Below are 26,424 nucleotides of genomic sequence, written 5' to 3' on the forward strand. Positions count from 1 at the left end.
TGATCTGTTTATGAAATGAGAATTGTCACCACTGCTGCCCAAACTGAGGCTCTATAAAACTCCCATGCTGGGAGAGAGTGTGAGTAGGGGCTTGGGCACTTGGGGGAGGGGTCCCCTCTGGGCTGGCACTGAGATAAGTGTGACTGGGAGGTGTGGTTCCACCAGCAGGTGGGGCTTGATGTAAGCAAGTTAAGTAGTGAGTGTCAGTCCTGTGCTGGTTCCTGCAGGTAGCCCTGCACTTATGCTGAGGGGAAAGGGAGGGAAATGGGACTGGGCAGTTCTTTTGTTCCCAGAGGTATCTCTCCATGAATGCTGTCCCTCTGGGACATGCTCCAAGATGAGCGAATAACCTCCCCATTGTGTGCCCCAGGTGGTCTTCTGATTGCTGTTTCCATGCTATATGTCTGTGGGCTGTTTGCTTTGCCTTTTCTCCAAGAGCAGTGCGATGCTCTCTAGGCTCTATCCCAGCCAAGCCTGTTGACCTTTAAAACTGCAGGCTTTAAGACCAGCATGCTGGTTGCAAGAACTCATAAAATTTGGTTCCCCTTGCTTCTCAAGCCAATTGCTATGGGAATTTGTTTTCCCCATGCACTCCCCCTGTGTGTTAATCTGTCTCTTGCCCTTCTGCATGACTATGGCTCCCTCCTTTCCACAGCAGCCACATGTTTATTTCCCAAACCATGTCTCTGCACTTCCTACCTTCTTTGACGTGGCCTCTTCTCTACCTTTAGTTTTGGAGTTTGTTTTGCCATTCTTCAGGTCAATTTCTGGGGTATTTAGGATGACTGATATGTACCTACTTGTAATCAGGGGACAAGGCAAGCCTAGGGTCCTCCTACTCCATGGCTAACTTCCAAGAATTACATCTACTTTCACTATGAATTTCAATTTGCAGATTTGCTGATAAAAGTTCTCTTCCCAATGTTAACTCTGCTAAGTAGAATATTCATACTTTTCTCTCCTTTTAAATGAAGGCAATACTTCTCAAACTAGGATACACATGGGAACTTGAAAATAAGGGAAGTCCCAGGCAAAACAACACACTACTTTTAGATGGGGGATTATGTAATTTACCTGGTAAAAATTAAAATATTATTTTCTACTGAAACCAGCACTGACATATTATGGATCCCAGAGCAAAGGTCACTTGACTTTGTAAAATAAAACAATAAACTTAAAAAACAAAATCTGTGTTTGTGGCAGTCAGCCTCAGGCACTGTCCCCAAGGCCTCAATGGAGTGAGTTTGTTCCCCTTCAGAATAGGAGTGTTTCCAAGTCCGAAAACACGAAACTATACACAGCTATAACATTTTGGAATAAATAATTTTATCAGGATAATGTATGTACATATAAAGAACCTGAAGGAATGAGACGTCAGGCACACATTGGCTAGTTGCTATTGTACTGAAGAGCAAGCACAGCTTGTAGATCCTATTGTCAGCCACCAAGACACTAGGAATCTCTAAGAAAATCAAAGATAGTTATTTAGATTTCCTTCCATCAGCAAGTTTCCTTTTAAGACCTCTAATCTTTCAGGGGCGCCTGGGTGGCGCAGTCGGTTAAGCGTCCGACTTCAGCCAGGTCACGATCTCGCGGTCCGTGAGTTCGAGCCCCGCGTCGGGCTCTGGGCTGATGGCTCGGAGCCTGGAGCCTGTTTCCGATTCTGTGTCTCCCTCTCTCTCTGCCCCTCCCCCGTTCATGCTCTGTCTCTCTCTGTCCCAAAAATAAATAAACGTTGAAAAAAAAAATTAAGACCTCTAATCTTTCAAGTAGATCAATTACAAGGCTTAAAGACACTGAAAAATGTGCAGTCTTCAACCAGCAATGTAACACATAAGAGCCAAAGAGTAATATATTTACCAAGGCAAAAGTCTTTTAGAAGTACTACACTTCTCTTGTGATGTTTTATTGTTTTTAATCATAAATCTGGAACTGAGATGATGAACGTCACGACCATTTCGGCCTATGGGATATGGTATGATGCTTTGCAAGACATCTTAGAAGAAAGCATTTTCTTGGTAACCTTCATGAAATGCTCTAAACCTGCAAGCTCATCCTAATACTAGATCTTTTTATTTGAATAATACTATCCTGACTCTATTTTTAAAGCCTCTATACAGTATTTTGTTTTCTTTTCATCTCATGGCTTTAATTCAATAGCATCCATGGCTTTCCTACTTGGCCCTTCTTAGAATGTCTGTATCATTTCCTTCCTAGGAGGAGGGTAGGAGATCCATAGATTGTCCAGTTTAGATAAAATTTTTCTTAAAGACAGATTAAATGAATACTGGGGACCCATCTGCATGGGTCCATTACTTTTTGGAGAGAATCACTCATAAATAAATGTCAATTTCCCTTCCCAGTATCCCCAATCTATACACCCTCTACTTAGCATTTCTAAACCATCACCTGATAGAGGCTAGGTCAAGGAAAGAGGTTACCACATAGAGATGAAGTTGGAATTAACATACAGGACAGGTATAAGAACTAAGTCTGAATAGACACAAAAGCAGAGATCCATATTCTGAAAATACTGAGCAATAGAGTATTTCTATAATTGTGGATGGGGGAGGGAAAATCTGAAATACTCATGCCAACTCATAGACCTGGCCAGAAGAGCCAGGGCCCCTTTATTTCCTGCTTACTAACACGGAATGATAATAGAAAGCAAACGAGGTGGTAAGGTGAGCCAGAAGCTATGCGACCTCTACAGTCCACTTGGTGCACTACAGGAAGGCAGCCCATGTCCACATATTGAAAGCAACTCTATGAGTATTTTATCAATGTTCCTTTTTCTGTCTGCCTTCCCTCTTTACCCTCCAGCTTTAGACAGGAGGACCACAGCAAAAATACCACTTTCAATAAGCAAAGGTGACCATCCATCCTACTCAGGAAGAGGAAGAGAAAATAGAGGACTCTGGTTTGTAGCTATTTATGTCAATTCTGAATGTTCTTCCCCTCCCCCTTTCATCATTCTACTTTTATTTCTCTTTCCTTCTCACGACAGCGCTGATCCTTCCCAGGGCTTATCTCATCCACCTTTCTCACATTTTGGTAGAATCTCATCTTTCTTTGACACAGCCTCTCATCATGTGTTAATTAATGCTGTTGTTCCAAGTGCAGAGCATCAGCAGCATTCAGGCTTGGGCAAAGTTCCCTGGGTTGGATGCTGTTCCCTGCCTAAACTATTACTGCTGTATGTCGGTTAACAAACTCCCAAGAAGTAGCCCAAATGGAAGCTGGTTTCCCAGCTGGACATCCCTTCCAGACACATTTCAAGAGTCTACACCACTGCTGCAGAAACTCTGTTTTATTTTTCCTTTGTTTTACCTTGAAGTCATGAGGATACACAAATTCAATTTATTTCCTGAAACTGTTGGTAGACAAAGAATTTTCATTTAAGTAAACAAAGGGATGATTTAACGTGATTTGAAAGCATGGCTATAGATTATCATCTCTGGCAACGGCTTTTTTCCCTTTAGCTTCCCTCAAGGATATGCACTGCCTAGAGGACTATTATGTCTAGCCTAGGACATCATTTTGAGAGTTTGAGGGAGAAATAGTGAGATCACAGATCTAGGTGACCACTCCATGGCCATTATTCTAGCACCAAAGCATCCCTAACTAGGTAAAACAGAACTGAAATCCCTTGGCACTGAGAATTTCCATCAACCATACAATCCTCTCTCTGTTTGCTTTTCTTTCCTCTAATTATGAATATTGCTATGAAGACAATGAACAAAGCACATACAGTAAAAAAGAGCTACAGAGAACGAGAGCCAGAGAGATGAAAGTTACAGCAACCATACAAAGTGGCATTGAGATGAGAAAGACAAATACATTCTCTATTCAAGTGGTCACAAACCCATTCAGGGAATGCCAAATAGCCTCAAAGGTAACATTCACCACAGAGCGAAGGGCTGAGGAAAGAGCAAACTCCAAGGAAGTAGAGAGAGATGGATAATTGTGTGGAGGTAAAGAAATAAGACCCAGAACTTAAATAATAAAGGCTGTTTGGTAAGTTCTTCATTTGATGTAAATTTCCTTAATTCCCTTCAGGCTCCTAATTTCTTATTCTTTGAGACTCTCCTGCTCAACTATATACCTGATGATCCCCACATGAGCAATTCTTAAAATCTCTTCTGTTTTTTTTTTTAAGCTCCTGTATTTAGTTGGCTTTTTTTTTTTTTTTAATATCACTGTTTCACCACTGGCTTGTACAATTCGATTTCTCTTATCCACCCTCCACAATCAGTTTGCTGAGCAGGAAGCCCCTAAGTACCCTTTGAGCTTGAAATTGTACTGCCACCTCATGTTCATCCCTAAGAACTGCAACAAAATGATGGGAAAGGTGTTTTTGAAATCCACTGGTAAAGAAGAGGGCGAATGGGCAAAAGTGGGCAGTGGACAAAGGGAAGAAACAGATGAAAGAGGTAGTGTTGATGAAACCAATACTGACCAAGTTCATTCAACATGAAAACTTGACTATTGCACTTTTTATTACCTAAACTATGAACATGCCTAGGAAGCATGTCAGTGTTTTGAAAACATGAAACTAATTATGTAATAGACACAGTGCAGCCGTGCAGTTACAAAAGAGGTGATACTTCACGTTAGAAATCAGTTTTTGCAATATAGTTGCCTGCTTAATTCCTAAAAAAGGTGGAGGGGGGGGGATAAAGGAATAGAAAAGGCGTGTTACTCTGAACTGAAACCAAGGGAGATACACCTGCAGAGAGCCAATAGGGAGTATCAGCAGGGAGAGACCATTAGCTCTTAAAGCTTAGTGACTTGGGAAATGCTGACCAACAGGTCCTGTTGAGGTATGATCAACCAGGAGTTTTGTGAACGTGGACTTTTTTTTTTTTTAAGCATAAATTGAAATGAAGTTCTGGGCTCAGAAGGCAAATCACGTGAGTGCTACATTTAGTGGTAACACAAGACACTTACAGAAAAGGCCATCACACATATTACAATACTTAGGATACGCAATATCTACCTTGTGGGGCCATGGTAATTAAGCAAAGGCTTACCCACAACTAATTTTACTTTCATTAAATAAGGACTTCTGGGGGGTGTCTGGGTGGTTCAGTTGGTTAAGCATCTAACTCCTGATTTTGGCTCAGGTCATGATCCCACAGTTTGTGAGTTCGAGCCCCATGGTGTTCTCTGCACTGACAGTGCAGAGCCTGCTTGGGATTCTCTCTCTCTCTCTTTCTCTCTCTCTCTATCTCTCTCTCTCTCCTTCTCCCTGCCCCTCCCATGCTCTCTCTCTCTCTCTCTCTCTCTCTCTCTCTCTCAAATCACTAAACTTTAAAAAAATATAAGAACTTCTGAATCCAGCTTTAGAAAATGGAAGAGGAAAAAAAAAGAGGTGAGGTTTGGACAGTGCTTTGGCACTTCTCCTGAAGATAACTACAATACATTCCAGAAATTTTCCTATCAACATCTCCCATTTCACCCCCTTCTCAGAAGAGGGGATTCATGTTCAAGACACTGGCATGGGAGACAGAATCTGAAAAGTGTCTGTCTCCTCCCCACGCTTCTGTGTCCAAGGGCAGGACAGTTTCTGAGTAATATATTAGAAACAACACAAAATCATAAATGAGCTCTATGAGAAAATGATAAATTAACACAAATATATTACAGTAATAGTGAGAACAAGAAGTGAAAGTGGGCTCCCCAGACTCTATCTTGGAAAATAAATAATTCCATGTGTGAATATCAACCACTGCTATAAACTTAACTCCATTTCAGGAAGTGGAGATACAGAACTTACAACCTTTTATCCCACTTTTAAGGAGACTCCAAGGGGTTTATGGAGTAAGACTAACATCAAAGAGAGAATTGGAGAAAATTGTGAGGCAATTTTTGTTGTTAGTGTTCTTATGCTTGATGATTAGCACAAGAGCCGGAGAAGTTAGGAAAAGGGAAAATGTGGTCGCCGTCTCCCTAGATTCCAAGCAAGCAGTTTCTCTACTTTGGAGAGATTTTTCTTGTGCTGGTCTCCTCAGGATGGTGGGTTCAGGGGTCCCCAGAGGTTCCTGAGAGAAGTTCCACCCCCTACACCTACCCTCGCATTTCTAAAGGCAATAAAGAAGTCCCTTCCCACCCTGACCCCATGACTGACCCCACCCTGAACCTGACCCTGACCCTGACCCCACCCTGACCCCACGCCTGCACATACCGAGCAATTACTAGTATCAATATCCCCCCAGCATGAGATTCATGGGCAAATATTTTTGGAAGGATTTCAAATGTATCACCCATACTTTAAACCGGTTTAATCAAATTACTCATCTAAGGCAGAGGCACTGAGAAAAGAAGCGTTTGGGTGGCAGTTTGAGAAAGGTGCAAAAGGATGAACAGGCTATTTTGGAAGTCAGTTGAAACCTTAAAACAGACTCTTGAACACCGAATGCCCGGGACTTAGAGAAGCAGGACCCATGGGAGGAGGAGCGGAAAGGCAGGACTGGAGACTCAGGCAGACGGCCCTGCTCTCCGCAGCACCCCTTCACCTGTGTTCCCTGAGGGCTTCCCCCTCTGTGCGCAGGTGAGGAGGAGGGAATGAGGCGGCAGGGCCTGAGCTAATTCCTCCAGGACCTTCCGAGGATTGGGTGGGGAGGAGGGCCACCTTTGAAGGGTGAGTCCCAGGACCCACGGTCAGGAAGGAGGACTTAGATGCAGAAATATTTCATGTCACAGGGAGGTGTACCAACACCATATTCAGGAAAAACTATGGCCTCTTCTCTCTACTCTGACTGTTCAAATTAGAAACAAACATTCAGCCCAGATCCTGCGAGGCACCCTTACTTATTAAACGAGAATCTGTGGGAAAGAGAAGCTGCGTCCCGTCTTCCCTCCTCTTGCCAAAGCCTGCTACAGACGCCCGAGGACCTAGCTCATGTCCCAAGGAACGAGAGCCCCACAGGGGGGGACCCTCTGGGGACGACATGACAGAAGACCCAGCTCTGGACTTTGCACTTTCAGGAAGGAAGGAGAGATCATTGATCTCTCAGTCCCCAGACTCTGCACAATTGCCTGACAGTCCGAACATTTTCCCAGCGGGCTCTGGGAGATGATTCTTATCGCTCTTGACGAAACTTTAATCCTGATGCTTAGAAAAACTGGGCCTTCAAGGACAGATGTGCCATCATTTTGTAGGACTAACATCTAACAGCCCCTACACCCTTTTTGCGTTTTGTTTTTATAGCTTGGATCCATTCAACATACCCTAAAACCCTGTACCAAACTGATGAGATTTCAATGGCAAGCCCTTAAAGAAGATCCAGGGACCGGTTCAGACAGGAGAGGACCAACTGTGCAAAAGTGCAAGGCACAGCAAGCCAGCCACCTGCACGTGCTACTCCCAGGGTACACAAGACAGGAACGCGAAGAGATCTCCGGTGCACTCAAGGCTCTACTTGTGGCACAGCCCCCGAAAACAAGAAAAATTCCCATTCCTCTAGTGGCTTAACAACCCCTGCCCTCACTTCTGAGCACAGAGGGAGACAGGGTTATTTTCCCAGTTTCAGAATGGCACCTAAGCACTTTGGTCACGAGAGACTCCGTTCCCCTGGCCTAGCTTTCCTTAATGCCCTAAAGCAGAGTGTGCTGTTAGAACGAGAGAGAAAAATCTCCTTTGTTTCATTTTTAAAGAAGACTCTGATAATTTCCTGAGAGGCCCTTTCTACTGTTCACCGCTTGTTAAAGGAACTCAAGAAAATTGCTTTTCTTCTGCACATATTGCCTCCCTATTCCTGCATGCTCTGGCTTTGTCTTGTCTCTTTGGGTTGGAAATCCTTGGGAAATCCCAGAATTCTCTTCCATTCATGACATTTCAACAGTTGATGGTTTCCCACTTGCCAACTTTCTTCCCCTCCATCCAAAGAACATCCGAAACCTCCTCAAGCACTCAACTTTTCTGGTATAACCCAAAAAATCCAGAGATCAGACACGGGGGACATGCTGGCCTCCCAATGCACAGAGTTCTAGATAGGATCCCTCCCCTCCATCCCCTGCCCCCCATCTCACCTTTGTGCTCATCCACAGTGCCTACAATTCTCTATGTTCACCATCATTGCCTTTCTCACTTGTAGAAAAGTAACCTCTGAGTCAGCGATTCAATATGTCTTTATTATTTTAACGTCGATCCCTTGGGTCAAACATTTGTGTTAAAGCTTGAAATATATAAACCGATTCCACCGCCTACCAAAAATGTTTGACCTTTAATGTATCATTTTCTTACAACCGTTATGTGATTAAAACCGGGTCTGCTGCAGTATTATAAATAGATATCTCTACTTAGGTTTGATAGAGCGCCTTCTCTCTAACATCCCACATTCATCCATTCATTCCACAAGCCTGCCTCACTGGATGCCTGCTGTCTCCGGCATGGTGCAAAGTGCTGTAGACACAGAGCGAGCAGTACAGTTTGTTCATCCAAGGAAGTCACATGCTTTAAAAAAGGATCTGATCAACTTCCCCCTCATGCACCATGTCCCTCAAGCGTGAGGAGGTAAAGCCACCACTTCTTTAACAAATGACAAGAGAGAGCCACTTCAAGGAGCATTTCTCCATGCTGCAATCACTGGTCGAACTTCAACTCAAAATGGAAGGGTAGAGTTTCTTGGCACCATTTTAAATAGAGTGGTGTTTAATATTAGAGCTTGTTTACCTCAGCAAGTTTTTTTTTTTTCTGTAGAAAAACAACATCGTAATGTCGGTTAAAATAAAGTCTTGACGTAGAAAGGATTCTATTCTGGTTTGGCCACTAAGTGAACTTGAAAATGGAACTCCCTGTCTGACAAAAGATTTAGGGACTCCATATGCATAACTGTTTCAGGAGCAATTCTAGAAAGAACAGAGCAAAACTTCTCATTAAATGTTTTGCACACACTGAGGAACAGAGTACTATGTACATGGCTAAACTGGGAGGTTAACAACTGGAGGTAAGGCAGGGAGAAAAAGAAGAAAGGAAGATACATGTCAGATAAACTGTAGTTTTTCCAGCTTCAGTGATTAGGCAGGGAGAACAAGATTCAGACCAGCCAAAGGTAAGTGGGATGGGAATCAACTATCTTAGTGAAACAGATGCAAGGGACTGTGCCTCCATCCAGACAGCATTGATTTCATCTCTAAGATAGATTCCAGCCAAACCCACATCCCACTAAGAAGATTAATTTTCTCCGCCTTATCTGATCGTGATGCTGAAAGAATATTTCCACAACCCAATCACTGCCCAATGGTCTGTCCTGTTGAGCACTTGGAGCCATGACAATAAGCACAATTATCCTTTTTATTAGAGTCAGGCCGTCACCTATTGTTCCCCAGGAAACTGGGTAAAGGAAATAGTTGAGGACGAGAGGGGAATGAAGCTCTTACTCCTATGTTCAGCCAAGAACTGCTGAGTTTCTGGAAGGGGGAGGTTTCAGGGTTATCTTCTTGATACGGTGGTTCAGAATTTTAGACTACATGAAAAAGCCAATTTTTAAAGTATTAATAGGTGTTTTAGATATCCCCAAATAACTTGCTAGTTGTACAAAATTCTTTAAGCACACGTTGGGTAGAGTGATGCTAAACTCTCACCGAGTACATTCAGTTATTTGAGGAGCACCTCGGGTTATATAATGATGAAAAGCAGATACTTATCTGCTCATGTACAAAGGTTGAAGAAAATAAGCATGGAGCACTCTAAAAAAAGCGTCTTGCCTTTGAGACTACCATTTTAATTATTTAAATATTCATTCTTTTCCTATAGAAATAAAAAGATGAAATCTGGAGGAAGCAGCAAATTCTATTCCTCTTGTTTCCAGAACACTTCATGCCTATCTCCATACAGCACTTAGCAGAGGGAACCATAATAATCGGTTTGTGTAATACTTCCCCTTTGAATATAAGCTCTTCAAGGCAATAATAATTGTGAATTTAGTTTTACATCTTCAGTGCCTACGTGTGTATGAGTGTGTGTACATATACATATACTGTATATACAGTTTCTATCTACAAGGTGCTCAATATTTATGTGCTCAATAAATGAATGACTAACTAAATGGTCCTGCCTGTTTCTTAGAATCCCAATGACTAACTAAATGGCCCTGCCTGTTTCTTAGAATCCCAATGACTAACTAAATGGCCCTGCCTGTTTCTTAGAATCCCAAGTAATCAGACCAGATACATCACAGTTCAATGTCTGATAACATTATCTCTTGTTAGAGACAGAAATATACTGCCCATCGTAAAAATCCAGTCGCCCTGCTTAGCTGATCAGGTGACAGATACCTGCCTAGACACAGATGACTGGATTGAATGTCTGCCTTGAGGTGGTTCACTACACTGTTTCTCCCTTGTCTTAGCCCTGTGGCAAGATATTCTATTTTTGCCTGTGTGACCTTTATCTTAGTTCTTTCAGATTTAGGATTTGGAGATACTAAGAAAAAGTACATTTCTTGCAGTCAGTTTGAGGGGTTTCACGTAAACCAAAGTAAATAAATGAACTAAAAAAATATTCTTTATTTTTTCTATATAAAAAAAAGAATATTTTTTTAGTTCATTTATTTATTTTGAGAGAGAGAGTGTGTGTGTGTGTGTGTGTGTGTGTGCAAGTGGGCGAGGGGTAGAGAAAGGGAGAGAGCCCAATGTGGGGTTGACCCCACCAATCGTGAGATCATGACTTGAGCCAAAATCGAGGGTGCTCAACCGACTGAGCCACCCAGTGCCCCGAGAAGAGATTATTCTTATTCAGAAATTAAATTCCTCCCAAGTCCTTTACCTGTTTTCCCTTAACCCATCTGACTCAGGTTAAGTCTGTCCTTCTCAAAAAATAACTTGTTGAGAATATACTAGAGTTTTCATTCAGTGCTTTTTTTTTCTTTTCTTTTTTTTTTTTTTTTTCTTTTCTTTTTGAAGTATCATAGATCCTGGAGTCGGGAAAAGTCTTCCTTAGGACTGAGATTCTGTTTGCTAAAATTTCAGTTAAATTCCTTCCTTACAAATCTGCCAAAATGAAAAATAGCCTTGTCACTAGTTGTGGTGGTATAATTAATGATAAGAGCAAAAGTATTTCCAGGATCATGTTATTTTAAGTAGAGCTTTCTTAGACACTGAAAACATTTTTTGAACTTAAAGACAAATTCATTGCAGTTCAAGAAATAATAATGTGGTCAACCACCTCTCACCAATTTATCTCAAAATTGGTTCTTAAAGATTGTTTTTGACTATGTTCATAGGTTTTGAAAAACCTATATGTGTTGTACATACTTGTTTGTAATTATAGTCTCTCCTAAGGGACCTGTGTATAAGTGGACAACACACACACACACACACACACACACACACACACACACACACACACACCTTCTTTAAAAATGTATAAGGTGTTTCTTAATGGAATTATAATATAAATGTAACCAGTTCCAGTAATAATAAAAATCTAGTTCATTCTATTTGTCCATTCCATCTCACTCTCCCTGAAGTAGGAGGGAGGTTGATGGATCTTAGAAACCAAAGTTAAAACTACGAGACAACTCTAAGGAGATCCCGGGGGGTGGGTCATTTGGAGGGTGGAGGGGAGAGGGTCACCTTGAGCAGGTGCAGACTGGGTGTCCCTGAGGAAGAATGAGCTGAGAAAACATATAGTTACATTCCTTCCAGTTTCCCATATTTATTATTTTTAAAGTCAGTCTTCTCAGAATTTTGTCTCTTCTCTACCTTTTTAAAGAATCGATATTATAACATTTTAGTCTTGGTTAATCATTTCTTTGTTTCATTCTCCTTGTCATTCATTTTTGTCTTTATTATTATTCTTCCCCCTTGTTTCTTTGTTTTCTATTCTGGAATTCAGTTTATCAAACTGAATGCTTTATTTGTATGAATCATTTTTTCCTTCGATAAGTGAATTTAGAGTCATAAATCACTCTGTGACTAAGGCTTTAGTTGTTTCTGCAAACTCTTGATAGTATTTTCAGTTCTAAGCATTTAAAATTTCCCTTTTGATTTATTTATATAGTGGGTTTTTTAATATTGTGAACACGATGTTAAATTTGGACTTTTCCTAGCTCCGAGCTGACTGGGGCTTCAAAGATGAAAGCAACAGATGTCAGTTGTACCCAAAATATTACAATAATTCCTCAGGACTTTTTTACATACTTATTTTTAATATTCCTCATGGAAACATCAAGCCAAGTTGAAACTGCATATATACATACACCCTGCCACACAGGACACATGCTGCAGGATATTCACTGCATTGTTTAAATAATAAAATATTAGAAATCACTACCAAAATGGAGAAATAAGTTATGGGATATTCATGATGCAGTATTCTATATTAAATAAAGTTAATCAAAAACCACATGTATCAATATGAACAAAGTTTAAAAATAGGACATTGAATGAAATGGCAAGTGTGAAAAGTGTATGCATTGTAAAATACAGGTAATGAAAAGTGAAAAGATAATACAAACAAAGAAGTCCATAAAACAATATATGCCTTGATGCTACTGTATATTGTTTGTGGGCTGAAAGACCTAATGAAAATAATAACATACAACAACATAACATTTCAGGCTCTTTGGCACATGAGTACCTTTCATATAATTTTTATACTTATTTAGATTGAGGCAAATGTAATATATATTTAATTATTTTTTAAATGTAAGTCTGTCATTTTTTAAAATTGCAATCTTTTTTAAAAGCAATAAAACAGGGGCACCTGGGTGGCTCAGTCGGTTAAGCATCTGACCTTGGCTCAGGTCAGGATCTCACTGCTCACAAATTAGAGCCCCATGTCGGGCTCTGTGCTGACAGCTCAGAGTCTGAAGCCTGCATCCAATTCTGTGTTTCTGTCTCTCTCTGCCCCTCCCCTGCTTGTGCTCTGTTTCTCTCTCTCTCAAAAAATAAATAAATAAATAAATAAATAAATAAATAAATAAATAAATAAAATAAACATTTAAAAAAATTTTTTAAAAGAATCTCCTTATATTAAATGAATAAATAAATAAATAAATAAATAAATAAATGCAATAAAATTGCTTTAAAATTCATTCTCAACCATATTTACTTCTGGGTTAATTTGAGCTAAATACATATAATAATATAAATATATATATAATAATACATATAAAGTGAAAACTCTAAATAGGGAGACTATTTGCCTATGTATATTTGCATATGTAGAGACCAAAATAAACCTTTCTTGGGCCACGGGTGCAATGCCTCTGCACCAGCCCTTGGGGAAGATAGTATAGCATGGTCAGAAAAAGCATGAAGTCAGAAGTCTAGCCAACCTGACTTAAACCACAATTTCCATTCAACTTCCACACTCAAAGGCCTGAGCCACCCAGGTGCCCCACCAAGATGAATCTTTTAATCTCCTTAAGCCTCAGTTTACTTATCTGTTAAGCAATGGCAAGATGTAAAAGGCATTAGAAGAACTAAAGACAGGGGTCCCCAGGTGACTCGGTCCTTGAGCATCTGACTCCTGATTTGGGCTCAGGTCATGATCTCAGGGTTCGTGAGCTAGAACCCCGCATTGGGCTCTACACTGACAACATAGAGCCTGCTTGGGATTCTCTCTCTACCTCTGTCTGCCCCTCCCCAACACTCTCTGTCTTTCAAAATAAATAAATAAACTTTTAAAAAAAGAATTGAAGATAATTTAGCTGTGGCACAAAGCAAGAGGAAGACATTCTATCAATACCAACTATTACTAACATGGTATATAATATCTATGTATTATATAATTGCATTATTCTGTAACTGCAATTATACTTCTTTGCATCAGAGATGATCTATGAAGGAAATAAAGAGATGTTCTTCCTAAGGAATTAATGCACACAAGAATAACAAAAAATTTAAAGAATGAATAGGCAAAATCGGGTAAGGTACAGGATTTACCTTTTTTTTAGTGATTTAAAACAACCATTTTCGTTATGCTCCTATATTCTCTGAGTCAGAGATGCACAGGGAACCCAGGAGTGATAACTTGTGTCTGCTCCATGTCTGGAGGTTCAGTTAGACAGACTCAAAGGCTAGGGGTGAGTGTTTGAATATGGCTTTGCTTTCCGGGTGATTTGGCAGAAAAAAAAAAAATTTACAGTTAGCTGCTCTCGTGCACTGGAGAGCTCAGGTCACATAAACGACCAGAACAAATGGCAGCAGCCAAGTGAAGATCAATAAAAAAATTAAGAGAAATCTCTGAAAGGATACTATAACCCGAATAACGAATAAGAGTTGACTTTTGTACAGGGCTTTAAGAACTTGGCTATTATATAAAGTGGTACGTTTATTTTTGATTTGGGAAGAACATTTACTACCTTAGGAACAATCACTTCACATATCAAGATACATAGTTTAATATATTCCATATAGAAAAATCGGGGTATAGGAAACCCGAGTGAGAGTTGAGTACATCCTCTACTTTTTTGGAAACAGCCTGTATATAAGAACAACTACGGTATTCATCTGGTTTGTCGAGGCATAGTTTCTATTTCTGTGGCTAAATAACCTCTAATTTTCAAATAAATCTGCCTGCAGCTACATGGCCATGTTTTTCGCCATCAATGGATAGCTGACTCATTGTGGTTCGCAAGCCTCAATTCCATATAAAAAAGAAATGGAAAAATACGCTGAGTTGTAAGCAATTAAAATGCGATCAAAACCTAACTATATGGTTTGATTAAAAAGGAAAATCCGTAGTGATTCATGTTTTCCTTTCTGCTCTTCACACAACAAAAGAGGTAGTACAGAGAAGCAATGAAAACGGAGTCGACTTTTGCCCCTGGGATGTCTGAGTAGAACCTTCAACAGTGAAGTAATTAGTTCCAGATTTCTCACTTTCTTCCCCCTGTGTCATACCAAAATGGTTGCGGTCTTCCTTCAGAAACAATCCCTCTTCACTGAACCCTAGGCTTCTAAGAATCCTACTCTCTTTACTTGGTAAAAATGTTTGTAAGACTACATGGTAACACGGCCATTGTCCCCATTCAATTAGGATCTTGGATAGGATTGGAAACTGGCCTAATCATGAATTGCAGCAAATTCGCATAACCCCTGAGGTAAGTGACTGTCCTGAGCCGTGAAAGACTGTGTCCGTTAATCTCTTCCTGCAAGGAGGTAAGACAGGGAGAAAAGGCTCCCCAGACATAAATGTGCCAACACTGTCACAAAACTCCAACAGTCACCCTCCTTTCTGGCCGTGATGAGACCCCAGAAGAAAGCACACCTACCACTCTCATCCATGAACAAATGCTGCATCGTTTGCCCAGAGACTCTGAAACCACAACCTTGAGCAGCTCCACGTTGGCCAACACAACCACCTGGCTATGCTACACAGAGCACACCTCCAGAGGCTCAGGACTGGAGACAAACGAATGAGCGTCATCACAGCAAGTGGAACCGTTCACACAAATGAAGAACATATACACCACTTCCAATCTGCTCATGATCTCTCTCATGCATGTCTTCGTGACGTGCAAACACAGGAACACCTAGTACACCCCGGACTGCAGTAAAGCAAACGCTGGTGAGGTTCAGAGTATTTAGAGACACACGTGCCAGGTCTCAGTGTGGCTCAGGAGCTACAGAAACGGGAAGCGAAGCTCCATCGGGAGCTTGGGGGTGGGACAAGTCAGCAAAGTGACTAAAGGTGGGAGCACAGGTTGGCACCGGGGACAGGAGAAGCACCAAGGAAAAGAGAACCGTTGCCACTGTTGAGACAGCCAGTAATCCCTCCCAGCCATCACAGGGGCGCGCAGGGAAAGAAAGGAGAGAGAGCCCTTACTGTAGCACGCGGGAGTGGCTGAGGTCCCTCAAATCTGAGTCTTCATAATGCGGAGTTATCATTCCCAGCCCGCTGTCGCTCAGCATGCGTTTCCGTAGGGCAGGGTTCCACCAGTCTGCCACTCTGGGGGGAAGAAGGGCACCAGGCATTTAGGCACTTAAACTCAAACTCAGCCACAGGATTCGCTCTGCTCTTCCTCAAGAGGATTCTCCTCTCAACAGGAGATGGGAGAGGCCTCTTGATTGGGTATTTACTAGTTACTTCTTCACATCTATTATTTCATTTTCTCAACCGTCTTGAACTATTCTGTATGTTTCTGCCCTCTTTACAGACGAGAAAATTGCATTTCAAGAATAAGGAATTTTAAATGTGACGTCAAGGGAGAAAAAATAGAGCCTGATGTAGAAATGCAAATTAGGAAAGAACAAAGCCCACCCTGTTTCACGGCTTTCCTGTCCTAGTTCATTTCCGGAGGGGCAACACTGATTCAACTTCTGGTGGATTTTCAGGCTCCTTTGTTTTTGGAGGTAACGCTAACAGAGAGGCCCAGCCGAGGACTAAGCCATTTCTTTCGGCCGTTATCTGACATTGAGAGAATGACTGAGAAGGCCAAGACCGGGGTGGGCATGGCAGAATTGGTTCACTGTACCAGACTGAAGACTGTGGCCTAGATCAGGACGGGTGGATGAGAGGACACCGAGACTCTAGTGCCCACTGCTACTGCACAAGGACCCAGCATCTCCTCACTTGCTTTCCCCACAGCTGACAGGCTGGATTTACAGTACAGGCACCGTGGAGATGGGCATCTCTAGCCCCTTGGGGGACACCCAGGGACGTGTGTCTGATACCACTGGCTCTGGCTTCCTAACACGGCTGTACACCTGCCCTCTCCTGCCACTTCTGTCTTCTCTTGACTTGATACATCCCACTGGTATCAGCTGCCCCTGGCAGAGTGGACGATACTCAGAAATAACAGCAACGGTCAAATGAATTAGTGCAGGGGAGTAACTTGTCTGCTTATTAAGCATCTTATATATGTGTGTGTGTGTGTGTGTGTGTGTGTGTGTGTGTGTGTGTGTGTATACAACATGCAAATGCTATTTGAGTGCATGTGTGTGTGCTTTCCAGGGAAATTCTTATTTTAACTATTTGGCCTCCATGTACCAGCACGTTGTTGAAGTTCATTCTTTGCAAGGGCAGAGATTTTTCAAATTTTTATTTCTGCTCTGTTGTTTCCTACGTGCTTCTACTAGTACTGGCACATAAAGAGCTCTATAAATAAATATTTTGGAATTGCTGAAGTACGCTAGAAATATTAACAATATCTTGGTGGTTCCATGCATGCACGTTAGCAATAAAACCTGTGACCGAATCTCAATTTTGCCATTTATTTTCTGTGCAATACTGGCAAAGTTACAAAAACCCTCTAAGCCTCAATTTTGTTATCTAAGGGTTTAGGATAATAATAGTACCAGATCTGCAGGGCATTGTGGCATGATGGTGATGATGACGATTATTTCAATAACATCATATTTAATGAGTGTCTACCAAGTTTCAAGAACCATCCTCAATACTTCACATGTATCAACTTATTTAATTTTCAAATAATTCTATGAGCAGGTTTTATTTCCATTTTACAGATCAGGAAATAAGCACAGAGTCCTTCTGATGATTAGGTCACTATAAAGTGGTGGTAGGGATTTAAGAAAGGCATTGAGGACAGCATGTGGCTCATAGTAAGTGCCTGATGCATCACAGCTATTGTTATACAATCGATAGGCCTCAGGCTGCCTGGATATAGCCCAAAAAAGGGGGAGGAGGAAGAGGCGGAGGAGAAAAATAACCGTCAAACCACCTGCGCCCATTTTCATTTGGATCATACAAGCATTATAGATGTACGCACACAAATGCAAATACTAGTATTTCATAGTTTGGTAAGAAATGTGCGTGTGGTGAATAAAGAAGGCTCAAACGTGGTGCAAATTGTGGTGGGCAAGGGTAGTTCTACACAGCTATGCACAATACAGACCAGCCATGGAACACTCTAATGAAACCCAACAAGAAAACCTCTATTTTCAAATAGTTTGAGGTCATTAGACATGTCAAGTGCAAAGCCAAGTCAGACACGGATGCCACCCTGTGGCCAGCCTCCCCTCACCACCACATCGCCAAAGAAGCAGCACACTCACCCTGAGGCTTGCTCCACCACCAGGTCAGGCATTCCGGGAGGTGTCCCTGCCTGCTGTGACAATACCATATCGGGGTCCAGAATAAAAATCTCATCTTGGGAAATCTCCATCACAAAGTGCAAATGTTCCTTAGGCAAGAAAAAAGAAGTCTGTCAGATGATGGACAGGACACTCAAACCTGTCATCTGATAAGTAACAGAACAAAGCATTCTTGGTCTTGAGGATATAATGGAAGTCTATGACGTATCAACGACCACACTGTGTTTTCAGAGGTCCAATCAGCGGACATCCGTCCCTGAAGCAACGCTGTAGCAAGAGGCTGGTGAGGGGAAGAGCTGAATCCCTCTTGGTTTGGGGTTCCTACTTGACCAGGATCCTGTCAGGTACCACCAAGGATGGTCTTGCCTCTTCTTCCCAAATATCATCAAAGAAGCAACACCCCACAAGCAGCTTGGTCCAGCATGAGTTGTGCAATAAGCTGAACCTGGATCCCCAGGACCTGGCCAAAGCCAAGTGGCATGATTAACAACTGATTGTATCACTGGATTCCATACCGTGTTTTCTTCTTCTTCTTCTATTTTTTCAGGAGAATTTGGACAGTGGGAACACTTATTATCATTGGGCACAAGCATTTTTTTGTCTCATTATGGAACTCTGGGAATTGATGAGCTCCAAGTAGGTAGCATGAACATACACTTGAGGTGTCAAGCTTGCTAACTAAAATAAATTTAAAATGCCATAAAATTGGGCTAGGAAGTAGTAAAAGTAGCTGTGTGAGAGAAAATTTGGAGTGCAGGCTGGTGATAGTATCTACAAGCCTAGTTATTTTCTGTACTCATTCGCAAGGTCAAGCAACATCATCTTGAGTCCACAAATCACAAAACGTGTGAAGACAAATAAAAAGCTCATAGCTCAGTCCATGAGTACCATTCCAGGATTTGTAAATGTTTTAGTGTTTACATTATAAAAAATTCTAAGATTAGCCACCAATAAAGTATATTTATGTGGGAGTTTTTCGCTTTCACAGATAGGCTCAAGAAAGCTTACCTGAGATCTGTCTATTCGGTAAAAGCGATCAGCAGAAGTTGCTAGAAAAAAAAAAATGTACACAGCATTCAGAGTCCTGTGACCTGCCATCAGATGTACAACCTTCTCTGCCATTATGCCACTCAAAAGCTTTATATTCCAACCATGCCGGACCACCAGCCAGTTCCTAAATCTATTTAGAAAAACTTAGGATTTCCATGTCTCTGCTACTGCTATGCCCTTCCCCAGTTCTGTCTCCTCCCCTCTTCCCCCGCCGCTAATCTTACTTGTCTCTTAAGGACCAACTTATGTGCTGCCTCCTCTGTGAAACATTCCTCAATCCCATCCTCCCTACCCCAGACAGAATTCTTTGTTCCTGCCTTTATGCATATTTACATTGTGTTTACACTTCTTACAGAAACTATCTATCTTCACAAATAACTATGAGATATCTGCCTCTTTAAAGGTCTGTGTTTCATTGACTTTTTTACGTCTCCAGACATCAGCACAAGACCTTAAACAGAGCTGAGACTCGGTATGTATTTATTAAGTAAATGAAGTTAGGGGGGAAAAAATGTTCAGTAGCCAGACTTTCCAAGGAAGCGGTTCTCCTTTTGAAAAAAATCTTGAAGATGCTGAGCCAGGGACCACATCTGGTATTAAAGGACTCGTTTCACTTCAAGACCGAGTCCCCTAAGCCATGTCTAAAGAAAGCCAAAACAGTAAAAATAATTATTTAACCATTCCTAAAAGGGACTGGGCTGCATCTGTGGTTTGAGGGAAAAAGTTGCAAACTTTGGGTTTCTAGAAACTATTCTGATTATTCTTAATACTCCAAAGAATTATGTTCCTCCTCACCTAAATCTATCTAACAGATTCTATATATTATAAATGGATTTTCTACAAAGTACAGAGTACTCAAGGGAATAACTCAAAATGCAAATAACCATTCAAAAATCATAAATATTTAATGAGTAGCTTCTCTCCAAAGGAAATGAGCTAAGAAACAAGATAATCATGGCTGCTGCCCCCTAAAAGCAACAGGGAAGTAAAATCTATCTGAGAAGGACTTGCTTTACTTTGTTCTTTGTAACCAGGAACGCGATCACTTTTTAAAGGATTTTTATCTATGGAATTTAACTAATATCTGGGTTAACACTACCACCCACACTTGTAATTTCATCTAAGAATGTATATGGAATAGACTGGATATAGAACAATTCACAGACATTTTCAAAATTTTCTCAAATATAAGTTGTTTGTAGATTCAGGAAAAACAAATGATTGTGCTTCTCATCACAAGGGAATAAAGGAGCTGGAGGAGAAGTAGTAGAAATTATCTTCAGAGGCAGCTGACAAGCTATTAATGAAAACCTATGTCGTGCTTCACACGGGTTAGATCACTCACACACCCTGTCACACTCTTGTCCACATTTATATCCTCTCTGATGCATATACAGATCAACTAAAGAAATGTCTACAGTGAAAAACACATGTCCACACAGACAAGAGAGATACTGGGTAGTAGATACGCTATAAGCAGGAAGTGTACTGTTATACGGGTAACTGGATAGAAAAGCAGAGTTAAGCAGCATCTAGGGAGTAAGTGATGCTTGCGATGTAAAATGGACCCATTAACTGATCGGAAAATAACGAAAATATTATGCATTCAATAGGTCATGCTCAGAGGCACAGATCTGAATGGAACAGAGAATTTCTACATTTTTGTAAAAATGTATACATCTTACTGAAATGATGGCTGATGAAAATATATGGAAGTTCCACCATAAGCAAACAACAGAGGAATTAGTACCTATGTACTGGATCCATCTACTGGTCTGAATTTAAGATAAGCATTCAACATCTTTTTGGAAAAAGGCGGGGGGGGGAGGTGCACTGAGAGGGAAATTTGGTGCTGTGAAGTTCAGCCCAAGCTCACCAATTTTCTTTGAGAAAAATGACTTCAGGAAAGTGTGTGGCAACACATCGTTTGGGATGCAAATGCCAACCCTGTAGGGCCACGTGAAGGGTTTCTGAATAATCCCTTGGAGAACTAGGGCCCATCCACTCCATCTATCAACGCATTGTCCTGCTGCTTCCACCATCCCACCACTCCATGAAATATAGAAACACTCACCATCTAGAAAGCACCACCGCGGGGAAAGTCTCTGGGCTGAGAGCGCCCTGGGAAAGGAGGTTTCGTGGTCCTGGAAAGAGACACATATATCCTCCTGACTCCATATGAATAACCTGAGGGATTTAACCACTGTATCATATCAACTACTTGGAGGAGTGAGCATCCTGTCCTAAACCAAATACCGGTGAGAGACCAAATCATATTTTTACTAGAAAGAGAGGCTCTGCTTTGAAATAAATTACTTCAATAGAACCTTTAAAACAACTCTCACATTAAACATCCAGGAAGGGGCGCCTGGGTGGCTTAGTCGGTTAAGCATCCGACTTCAGCTCAGGTCATGATCTCACGGTTCGTGGGTTCGAGCCCCGCGTCAGGCTCTGTGCTAGCAGCTCGGAGCCTGGAGCCTGCTTTGGATTCTGTGTGTGTCTCTCTCTCTGCCTCTCCCCCATTCGTGTTCTGTCTCTGTCTCTCTCTCAAAAATAAACACCAAAACCAGTTTAAAAACCATGCAAGAAGTTTTCAACTGTTCTGTTAAACATCCGTAAGTGATATAACTGGGGACATTTACCTCCTTTAGGGAATTTCCTTCCCTTTGTGAAACTGAGGAACTAGTGGCAACTGGCTGCCATTTACACTTGGGTTACGCGTGTAACAAAATGGGAAAGAATTGAGCCTCATCTCCTGGTGAGAATGGACTTATAGCATCTAAGAAACACAAGAGGCCATCCATATGCAGTATTGAATCTCCTTGTAACTAGAGTAGCATCTATAACACAGGACAATTTGTCTGCATGAAAGCAAAGAAAATCAATGCATATGTTGAGGCCATTATTACCTCAGCCTTATCCCACTGAACCTGCAGAGTAGTGGACAAGGAGGAAAAAAGTTCTACCAGGCTGGCTGATGACAATATCATCTGTCCAACACTGACTTAGCCAACGACATACTCATCCACCTTGGCATTCTCTAGCTTTCTCGCTTTCTCAGATGCCTGGTCCTCCCTCCCTCTCATGTGTGATCTCAAGGCCATCTGAGAACCATATTCTTCCCTCTAGGCTTAGACAAAAAGATTTTTTTCCTGTTCAAAGCTAACCACTTCATCTACTCTCCAGATTACCTTCTTTCCTTTTGAACTTAGTTCTGTATTCTTAATGAAACCCTCTCCGCTACCCAGAAATTCACTAACTTTTCTGCTTTCAATGGTTCCCCCCAAAACAAATTCCCTTAAATGATCCTGTTATAGCTTTTGAAAATTAATCTTTCCTTCCTTGCCCTGCCAAACTCCTGACTCAGGCTTTTAGTAACTCCTGCCTCCAGCTACCTCTTAACCATTTTGGCCCAATCTCTAGAAGGCTAGCTTCTGATGAGACATTCTTTGAAAGCTGCCCTTCCAAGAGATCACCGGGGCTAGCATCCTTCCTGATTTAATACTACTGTCAGTTCCCAAGCTTCTGAATATCTCTGAAGCTTTTATTTCTCACAAGGAATTAAGGCCACATCACAGAGGAACAGACTAGGGAACTGGCAGATTGAAAGCAGAAGGGATTATCTCTTTATGATTCCAAACTTTCAAACACTAAAAATCTCCCCTAAGAGAAACTCTTGTCAATGATAATTTAAAAATAAAAAGCACATTCTAGTTTACAATACATGATTTGGAGCATTCTATCCCTGGCTCATCATGAAATTGAAATCACTGACAGAAATAGGACAAATGAGGAGGGAGGCTAGATCTCTGCGGAGAAGGCACTGGGAGTTTGACCCACATTAGGATTTGAGATGCTCCAATGTAGGGAGCATCCCTGGGGTGCAGCTGGGCGTGGATGATCTGGTGTGCACTGAGCGGGGCAGGAGAAGGACAAGGGGATAATGTAAGAGGGACAATAAGAGAACCAATCGGAGGTTGCATTGATTTCCTTGGGGTTTTGACCAACAGTCCCTGAGGCCTCACTTGATCCTCAGGCAAAGCCTGTGCTTGGATCAGCGGTTCTCAAAGTGTGAACTGTGGAACAGCAGCAGCCACTGGAAACCTGTTAGAAATACAAACTCCCTGGCACCACCTAGAGTTACAGAAACTCTGGGAGTGGAAGCCAGCAATCTTTCAGGTGAAACTGATATACACTAAAGGTTTAAAAGCACAGGCCTAACAAGAGGGATCCATTTTATTATTAGAAACCTTGGGTATATGGAATTTTTAATATGAATGGATTCTGCAAGTTAAATTAATAACTTGATAAAGAAAACACTGGTCTCAGGTGTAATACCAAAATTTATATGTATGTATATAGGATTGATATAGCTATGGATACAGCTATAAATATATATGGATATGGATATATATACGGAGCTGTGGATACTGAGATATTTATCTCTTTTCTGAACTGGCTTTGCTGATTGCCCCAAATGAAATCTTGACACGTGCTCAGTACCTATTTGTGCCACAATTGTGTGTATCATTTTGAGAATTACATTTTGACACATGTGATATATTGCTTGACAGAAACTTAAAGTTCTTAATATATTTTTATAGAACATGTAAGGTTACCAACATGTCAGTTTGGTGTGACATGTAATGAGCCAAGAAATTTAAATGTGGCTTGCAATATTTAGTGACAACTATGAAAGCTACTAGGCAAAGATATTAAACAGAAGCATGGCTGTTTTCGCTAGAGATAAACATGGCTTAGACACCAAGGACAGTTTCTGAAACTGGATGTCAAATGTGCTTGCTACAGGGAGAGCAACACACACACACACACACACACACACACACACACACACACACAATCACATTTCCCTCGGGAAAAATGTACTCTGAAAGAACACAGAAATGCTGCATTTATCATGTTAAAAACCTAAAGATGGATAGTGTTATTGCTGGAGTATTCCAATTGGAGAATATTGTATATTATTTAGTCCAGGTTAATAAAATGCAGACTGATATATTGCCTCAGCCACGTGACCAGCTTCCCACACGCAGGTGAAGCAATATGGGTATAGCTGTGCACCTTTTTAGATAGGAATGCCTGTGTGTTGGGAGTTTTATACAGGTGCTTGACTATTTATTTTGTGTATTTTCTGTTCATTTCTTTTCTCTATGCCTTGATTCACAAGCATTTGCTACAACTCAACTCCCTTAAGGAAGTGTCATTTAAAGAGAATGTTACCAGTTTGCCCTGTGAAAACACACTGGCCGCCAGAGGATAGAGATCTTTCAAATATTTTAAATAGGTTCAAATGGCTCTTCAAGTAAATTCAACAATCCTGAACTCCCTGAAATTTTATGCTAAATTCAGTGTGTCTGTGTGTATGTGCATTTTTCACTGCTTTCTACAGATTATCAAAGTGACCTGGAATGCCAAAATCTCACGGAAAAAAATGTCATTGAACAATAATTGGATACTTTCCTGGTCACCTGCATATTAAACAGCAGCCTTTCTTAGAAGGTGGTTAGAGGAGTGCAGGAAAGCCCTAACTTCTCTGACATAGCTCCCCTGAACTAGGTTTGCATCCTCTCCCTCCTTTTATAAAGCTCTTTCAACCTTGTTCGAAAAAAAAAAAAAATCGTGAGCTCTTAAAGAGACTATTATTAATATAATGAGGTCCTATGTTAAAAGGCATTTGAATTCCAAAGTAAAAATGCAATTACTATCTACCTCATTCTGGGAAGGATTTATAATGCAATGCAATTAAACTCTTATTTCAAAATTTAACATGTCAAGGGGCGCCTGGGTGGCGCAGTCGGTTAAACGTCCGACTTCAGCCAGGTCACGATCTCACGGTCCGTGAGTTCGAGCCCCGCGTCAGGCTCTGGGCTGATGGCTCAGAGCCTGGAGCCTGTTTCCGATTCTGTGTCTCCCTCTCTCTCTGCCCCTCCCCCGTTCATGCTCTGTCTCTCTCTGTCCCAAAAATAAATAAAAAAACGTTGAAAAAAAAATTAAAAAAAAAAAATTTAACACGTCAAAAAGATACATAAAAGCCATCAAGTCTCAACAAAAATTTCCCCTTGGATCTAATGTAGTCCACATGTATAGATACATACAGATGAAAGGTCTCACTTGCATCACAACCCTAAAAGTTGGAAATTACTTGAAATCAGTGTTAAAATGATGTTTCGATGTGGCAGATTGAACAAAATTAAAGCACACCCACCAAATATACCAATAATCTATAAAATAAGGAACAAAGAAATCCAGCCACTCAGCATAACTGAGCACTAGGACATCTAAAAGACCGGAGGGAAAACAGGAGGTAAAGAGCAGGCTAGGGACAGGAAATCTGGTGGTGGCTGAGGGTGCTGTACTCCACTTGAGTTGAAAAACTGAGCAAAAAGCTACTTTCAGTGAGAAGTCTGCTTTGGGAAGCTGATCTTGTGTGTACGTATGTGTTCTGATACGAGTGTGTTTATTTGTGGACGCTGAAATTTAATTTATGTTCATTTGTATGAATCATAAAATATTCTTTCGGGTTTTTCCAGGCATTTAAATGTCTAAAAGCCATTCTTAATTCACAGGCTACAAAAGAAAAACAGGCAGTAGGCTGGATTTGGTACTTGAGGGGTAGTTTTTCAGACCTGGGGTTTCCATCATTCCAAGACTGTTTGTTGTGTGATTACATTACATTTAGATTTAATGGAAACTGTCTTCCCCAACAGGTCCATTTTTATCTGACCTTGTGAATTATGTCAATGATGTCAAAATTTTGTAAGTGGAACTCAAGAGGGAGAGGTACCCTGGGTAAGGAAACTCCTTATGTTGAATCTCATCCATAGACTACTAGGGATTTTTCACTGGCCACCCTTGAGTAATAAAATCCTAAAGACAGCAGTAAAGATAATCACACTATAAATTCTTAATATCGAAAAATTAAGTCAACAGGCATAGTGGTGGGGTGGAAAACTCATTTTTGTAGGATGACATCATCAGACTAAGAAATGAGACAACGAAAGTGTTTCTGCCCTTGAGGTGTTTAGGAAAGGCAGATGTAAGATTGAGAAGCAATTAATAGTATAATCAATGGCCCAAGATCCAGCCTCAAATAGCAAGCCCAGAGGCAGTGGAATTCTGGTGGCCAAGAGCACCAGCCTGTGCACATGACGCTCCTGGACTTTACCGCCTACTAACTATGAGATTTCCTATCTATTTATTCTGTACCTTGGATACCTCATTTGTAAAATGGCTACCCGAGTATATACTGTAAAGAGTTCTTCTAAGAAACAGATGAAAGGACATGTAAAATGCTTAACCCACTGGCCGGCACATGTTGATAGGCTGATATTATTATGCTACAGA

At 41.1% G+C, this 26,424-nt stretch overlaps 1 protein-coding gene across 4 annotated transcripts in view; it reads right to left on the reverse strand.

Annotated features, from left to right (window-relative positions):
• The window catches only part of DGKI (diacylglycerol kinase iota), a 450,160-nt gene that overhangs the window by 64,396 nt on the left and 359,340 nt on the right, over positions 1-26,424 (reverse strand). For 2 of the 4 annotated variants that reach the window (XM_047097249.1, XM_047097248.1), the window contains 4 exons: positions 21,134-21,203; positions 19,018-19,058; positions 17,971-18,098; positions 15,782-15,904 (listed from right to left, as the gene is read on the reverse strand). In XM_047097249.1, coding sequence (XP_046953205.1) covers positions 15,782-15,904; positions 17,971-18,098; positions 19,018-19,058; positions 21,134-21,203 — 362 coding nt within the window. The remainder of the gene's footprint in view (positions 1-15,781; positions 15,905-17,970; positions 18,099-19,017; positions 19,059-21,133; positions 21,204-26,424) is intronic. The other 2 variants (XM_047097250.1, XM_047097251.1) reach the window with 2 other exon arrangements.

Source organism: Lynx rufus, unplaced genomic scaffold, assembly GCF_022079265.1.
Source record: "Lynx rufus isolate CCGP_SWC_20201006 ecotype Redwood Valley unplaced genomic scaffold, mLynRuf1.p SCAF_4, whole genome shotgun sequence".
Taxonomy (NCBI): domain Eukaryota; kingdom Metazoa; phylum Chordata; class Mammalia; order Carnivora; family Felidae; genus Lynx; species Lynx rufus.